Genomic DNA, 6885 nt, shown 5'->3' on the forward strand with positions numbered 1-6885 from the left:
CTGCGTTAAGAGCGACAGTAGCTCATCCGTCAGAAGACAAAGCCGGTGTGCATAGCGTTCAGCAGGTGTCGCGGTAGCAGCTGGCAGATATGTCGCGACAGCAGCTTGATGTGATTAGTGCCACCGCTGGTATATGATGCTGTTTGAGTATTCCTATTGATGTCTGGGAGTGGCGGTTGTTTACCTCTAAGGTCCCTTCCGCTGTGTGTGTGTGTGTGTGTGTGTGTGTGTGTGTGTGTGTGTGTGTGTGTGTGTGTGTGTGTATGTGTGTGTGTATTTGTGTGTGTGTGTGTGCGTATGTGTGCGTGTGCGTGTGCGTGCGTCCCAGTGCCTGGGAATAGACGGGGGGTGCAGAAAGTCATATTCACCCAATGTATTTCATGGTTAGCTGAAGAGCACACAGAATGAAAATAGACGAATTCATTAGTAGAGAAAGACGCAGCGCAGTCGCGTCTGCGCGTCGCCGGTGATCATCCCTAGGTCCTCTGATTCCAACACACACACACACACACACACACACACACACACTCACACACACACACATACACACACACACACACACACACACTCACACGCACACGCACACACACACACACATGTGTTGTGATGCGTGTAGGTGCGCCGCGCGCAAAGCTGGCTTGCTAGACGCCACCGCCGCAATCACAGACCTAATAGGCCATGAAATCAACACGCTGCGGGAAGGGGGAGAGAGTGGGTGCCTCAGCAGAACATCAAGTGTGACATTAGTCAGTCAAATAGGCCGTAACGAGCGACACTAACAAGGTAAGCAACGCAGGTCGGTACCAGCGCGTAATGGAGACGGGGACGCGGAGAGACAGTGACTCAGAACTCACTCCCAGTTTCAAGGCCGACTCAGGAACCACAATCAATCAATCAATCAAAGCTTTATTTGTATAGCGCATTTCATACCCAGAGGCAACACAATGCGCTTTACAGAGAACAAAATCTGCTCTCCAGACCCAGAACAAACCCAAGAGAAGATGCTCTCTTCTGAGACACTGCCACGCTCAGCCCCCTCATGGTCAGGTAAAGCACACATAGACATACATGCACGCACACACACACACACACACTACTGGGAGGTTATGCTGTATTCACTCTCCTCACACTAATCTAACACAGTCAGTGTCATGCACATGCAACCACCTCTAGATGATGAACAAATGTCACTGATGGCTGATCATTATTACAGATTTGGAATCTTGCCCCTGGAGCCAAGTCCAGAGGACCCCTCGTATCTGCAGAACTACCGTCATAGTAGTTCAGGGATGGAGCACCACCACAACAGGTAACACCTCGCCCCCGCACACACACAGGGTCCAATTTGGTGAAAATGCATACAAACTGGATTTGTGGAGTTGTGTCTTTCATAAGACTAACTTTGTGTGTCTGTGATGTTTCAGGTACTGAGTTAGAAGGCCTTTGGACAAGCCAGAGCTCCATTCAATCATCCTCTGTCTGCGCATGACAAATATATTTCTCACATACTGCAAGTGCAACGAGCAGTGAAATGTTTTGCTATGAGCCTCTAGACAAGCTGCAACTGTGATTCATGTAGTCCCAGTGGAGTGGATTGTGTGGTAGCGAGCTGTCCATTGAGGGGGACGACGCACAATTGTTGGCTCAATGGACAAGATTGCCCACACAACGACCATGAATGTAAATTAAATAATCAATCACCTGTTTGAATAGCGAGGGGGCGGGGTGTTCTCATTCATATATGGGTACCTGGGAGAAGGGTTTGTTCTGGGTCTATCTGGGAGACTATAATGGAAATTTGTGATTTCATTCATGTCATTTGAGTGAACAGTGAGGTTAGCCTGTTTGCTCGGTTCCTTTGTGGTACAGTTCTTTTAATGCATTGTTTAATTAGGTAATGTATTGTTTTAATGTAGTACTAAACACTCCCTAGTAGTGACGCAGGCTGTAGAATCTACATGGGGTCTATAAACAGAAAAGCCATCCTCTTGTGTCTTGTTTAATGATGGGGCAGAATGTCTTCTATTGTTTATTGCAGATGTTGACTAATCAGATTTGTGCACAACATTGTAAATAAAGCTTCAGTTGAGGATAGCCTGTAGTATTGTAGTCTTGTACCTGTTCACATAAAAAATGATGGATTTCTGTGGTTGTACACGATTGATTAGATGCCCAATTGTAAATAAAGCTTGGGGTTAACCTTGTGTATTCTCATTGTAATCTCTTGTACCTGTGCACGGCATATCTGCAATAATTAGCTGTGACTATGAAAATGTAAAACTAAAGTCCAGTTGCTCATGAGGGTGTCATTTAAAGGTGCTCTCCCTCCAGCTCTGTTTTCAGCAAGGGGGCATAAACCGTTAGTCGATTAGAAAAGAAACATCAAATTGTGTGCAGGTTGATTAGGCAGTTTGACAGGTCATTCCAATCATTTCACTTGGTCAGAAGTGTGATTGGTTGTTCTGTTTTTATCTGTATTGAGCATTCATGTGTCAAATCTCTTATTTCATTGATTACATTCCGGAGGAGATGGCACCTTTAAACACATGATTTCCACCATGGGTCGCAGTGATAGAGAATCCTGCCTACTTTTTTTTTTAATTAATGAAAAAGCATTCAATTTATAACAAACAGGGAAATATACAATCAATAACATTTCTAAGATGCGTTATTAACCTCAACATACAGTACAATATGAAGGATATAAGCGAAAATAAAAAATAAAAAAAAGACAGGAGCAGTTTGGCAAAGAATCCTGCCTACTTTAACTGTGAACCAGCAAGCAGTGACGTCACGGGATAGCCCGATGCTAGCCTAATAGGACTTTAATCCAACGTCACTGCAACATTATTTAATGACGTTGCAGGAACCCATATTGCCAATGTTTCTGCAACGTTGCAGAAAAGTCTAATTAGACTTAAGAGGGTAAAGTTATTTTCGACCATAGATGAACGTTGTCAGAACATCGCCTGATGGTAACGTTGCAACTTACCTAAGTAAAACTTATGTGCAACGTTGCTGCAACCCACTGGGTTAGTAGGGATGCAGCTGGACACAGAGAGCCAATGTGTTCCAACCACAATGAGAAATCACATGGAAACTCTTACAATTTCAATATATGTAATGTTTTGTAAAAGCTTTGACTTGTAGGTGCTTTTTGAAGAAGAAAAAAAGTTGACCGGGTAATATGAAAAATCCTCCTGTCCAGCTGGCTTGTTTGAAAGATTTCAGCAATTAAAGGGTTAACTATGTTGAGGACTGTGAGAGAGGAGGAGCTTCTGACGTCATTTCACTGGAAAGTTACTAAACTAGACTGAGGACCGAAATCTCTGAAACAGTTCAAACTACTCTGTTGCACCTCTTAGTCGTTTGTGGACATTTTCATACACAGACAGTAAATACAGGACCACAACACAAATGCAAACAGGTGAGCAGAGAGATTCACACTGACAAGTGAAGTTTAAACTAATTTGTTATATCATTGTTTCCTGTTGACTGTTTTTAATGTAGCCAATTCCTCAGTTGGTGAAAGGAAAATGACCTGCTCTACCATATAGTTGAATAGTCATCTTACAAGGCATTGTTGACTTCTCTAAATCCAGAGTAAAATTGTTTAGTTTAATAATTTCTGGTCTTTTGGTCTCTGTCTAGATATGGTGTCCTGCAGCAGTGTCCTGTCTGAAGAGCAGTTAATGTGTGCTATCTGTCTGGATGTGTTCATTGACCCGGTCTCCACCCACTGTGGTCACAACTTCTGCAAGGCCTGTATCACTAAGTACTGGGACAGCAATGACCTGTGCCAGTGTCCCATGTGTAAAAGGACTTTTGATAAAAGACCAGATCTCTTGGTCAATACCTTCATCTCTGAGCTGTCTGCTCAGTTCAGGAAGTCAGTGTCAGTGAAAGCTGCCAGCAGCCCAGACCTTCACCCTACAAAACCTGAAGTATCATGTGACTACTGCACTGGTACGAAGCTCAAGGCCCTGAAGTCCTGTCTGGTGTGTGTAGCCTCTTACTGTGAGACTCACCTGGAACCTCATATGAAAGTTGTAACCTTGAAGAAACACAAGCTGATCCGCCCTGTGGAGAACCTGGAGGACAGGCTGTGTAGGAAGCATGAGAGACCCCTGGAGCTGTTCTGTAGGACTGACCAGACGTGTGTATGTCAGTTCTGCACTGAGACAGACCACAAGAACCATGACACCGTCCCTCTAGAACAGGAGTGTGAAGACAGGAAGACTCTGATGAAGAAGACAGAGAGAGAAGTGCAGCAGATGATCCAGGAGAGACAAGAGAAGGTTCAGGAGATCAAACTCTCAGTAGAGACCAGCAAGAGACATGCAGAGAAAGAGATATCAGACAGTGTGGAGGTCTTCACTGCTCTGATGCGCTCTATTGAGAGAAGCCAGGCTGAGCTCACTGAGGTGATTGAGGAGAACCAGAAAGCAGCAGAGAAACAGGCTGAAGGTTTTATTAAAGATCTGGAGAAGGAGATCACTGATCTGAAGAGGAGAAGCACTGATCTGGAGCAGCTCTCACACACTGAGGACCATCTCCACCTCCTCCAGAGCTTCCTAACCCTGAGCACCCCTCCACCCACCAAGGACTGGTCTCAGATCAGAGTCCACAGCGACCTGAGTGTGGAGACAGTGAGGAGAGCTGTGTCTCAGCTGGAGGACACACTGAATGCAGAGATGGAGAAGCTGCTTGAGGAAGTCAAGCTGAGGAGGATTCAGCAGTATGCCGTGGATGTGACTCTGGACCCTGATACAGCTCACAGCTGGCTCATCCTGTCTGAGGATGGGAAACAACTGAGATGTGGAACAACAGGGAAGAATCTCCCTGATAATCCAGAGAGGTTTGATCGTTGTGTCTGTGTCTTGGGAAAGCAGAGCTTCTCCTCAGGGAGGTTCTACTATGAGGTGCAGGTTGAGGGGAAGACTAGGTGGGATCTAGGTGTGGCCAGAGAGTCCATCAACAGGAAGGGGCTGATCACTCTGAGCCCTGAGGATGGATACTGGACTATATGGCTGATGAATGGACATGAGTACCAAGCCTTGGATGTCGCTTGTGTCGCTCTCTCCCTGAGAGAGAAGCCCCAGAAGGTGGGGGTGTTTGTGGATTATGAGGAGGGCCAGGTCTCCTTCTATGATGTGGAAGCCAGATCTCTTATCTACTCCTTCACTGGCTGCACCTTCACTGAGAAACTCTACCCATACTTCAGCCCTGGTCATAATGAGGGTGGTAAAAACTCTTCCCCTCTCATCATCACTCCTGTCAACCTCTGATTACTGTATAATGACCTGGACAATAATCCATTGAATAATCTTACAACCCTGTTATTGATTTGAAAATGCATTTGATGCCTGCCTCTCCTCTGATTCTTACTCTACACTTTGTATCATTCGAGCTGTAATTAATGATGTGATGATGTTGATAATAATGAAGCTGTAGCCAATCTTTGGTCCATGATGCAATAAAGGACTTTTAATCTATATCAGAAGTTCCTCAGGATAACCTTCAGCCCCAGTCTTGAAATCAGATTTATATGGATACATTTTATGATCAGAAACCTGTCTGTTCTCTTGTGGTCTGATTACTGTCAAACATCCACTTTCACTATTTAGTTAATTATCTATTCATTTTTCCCCCCATTGTTTTTCCTTTGAGTTGAATGTATCTTATTCTGTTTTCTTTAGTTATTATTAACATTCCTATTCAGATTTTCACTTCCTCCGTACAACACATTTCTCCTTGGGTGGGTATTGGGGTGAATTCGAGGGGTTAATATTTTATTTGTATATTAATATGATGATTTCTAAATTGTTGTCTGATTAAAATGAAAAATACCAATAAAAACACCTTTGATTTTTTATTTAAGCATCCACTTTCATATCTGACAAATAAAGAACATTCATGCCACCTGTCTGCATGCCTGAAGAATCAATCAATCAATCAATCAATCAATCAAAGCTTTATTTGTATAGCGCATTTCATACCCAGAGGCAACACAATAGACAGGACAACATGGTTCAGTGTGTGAGAAGTCTCAAATAAAAAAATAAAAAGCATTTTATTTGTAGTGTGCTTTACATTTCGAGAAATCTCAAAGTGCTATAAAACAGAGGTTAAAAACAACAATGTAGTACATTCATCCAGGCTCCACATCCATTACACATCCAATACATCCACAACCAAGTCACATCCAACACATTAGTACAATAATAGGTAATTCAATAATAAAAATAGACAATGATAATAATAAAAACATGAAGCAAGCATTACATGGCACATAAAAGATGAAGATGACATGGGAGAACGGTCAACAGAAAGCTTTTGTGAAGAGGTGGGTTTTAAGGTCTTTCTTGAAAGTACCCACAGACTGAGGTGGTCGGGGAGGGCGTTCCACAGCCTGGGAGCAGCAGTGTCCTGAGGTGGTCAGGGAGGGCGTTCCACAGCCTGGGAGCAGCAGTGTCCTGAGGTGGTCAGGGAGGGCGTTCCACAGCCTGGGAGCAGCAGTGCAGAAGGCTCACATCCCCATGCTGTTAAGCTTGAACCCAGGGGGGTTGTGGAAGTTGGCAGCGGAGGAGCGTGAGGCAGTCTGAGGGGTGAGGAGTTCCTTGAGGTAGGGGGGGGGGGGCATTTCCGTATATGCACTGGTGGGTGAAGAGGGAGACCTTGAATTCAACTCTGAATGAGATGGGGAGCCAGTGGAGTGACTTTAGGATGGGGGTGATGAGTTACTTCTGTTTACTTAAATTATTACCGGTAAGTAAACAAATAAATAGCTAAACCAACAGTCAAATCAATGTAATTTGATGAGAAAAAAACCCCGAGGTAACTGGTATAACTTACCAGAGATGAGTGCGCACCACACAAAAAAGT

At 44.1% G+C, this 6885-nt stretch overlaps 1 protein-coding gene and 1 long non-coding RNA gene across 2 annotated transcripts; both read left to right on the plus strand.

The window, feature by feature from the left end:
* Window positions 1–940: 940 nt before the first annotated feature.
* LOC311328133 lies at window positions 941–2115 on the plus strand. Its single transcript, XR_014631170.1, has 3 exons — window positions 941–1047; window positions 1214–1309; window positions 1425–2115. It is a non-coding gene; the product is annotated as an uncharacterized lncRNA (long non-coding RNA).
* Window positions 2116–3286: 1171 nt separating this feature from the next.
* On the plus strand, window positions 3287–5630 carry LOC311328135 (E3 ubiquitin-protein ligase TRIM21-like). The gene is made up of 2 exons (XM_084462156.1): window positions 3287–3427; window positions 3652–5630. Exons 1-2 carry the CDS (start codon window positions 3418–3420, stop codon window positions 5286–5288), a joined length of 1647 nt encoding a protein of 548 aa, XP_084318282.1. The 5' UTR covers window positions 3287–3417; the 3' UTR covers window positions 5289–5630.
* The last annotated feature ends 1255 nt before the right edge of the window (window positions 5631–6885 follow it).

This window comes from Borostomias antarcticus, assembly GCF_949987555.1.
Source record: "Borostomias antarcticus genome assembly, contig: scaffold_424, whole genome shotgun sequence".
Lineage (NCBI taxonomy): Eukaryota > Metazoa > Chordata > Actinopteri > Stomiiformes > Stomiidae > Borostomias > Borostomias antarcticus.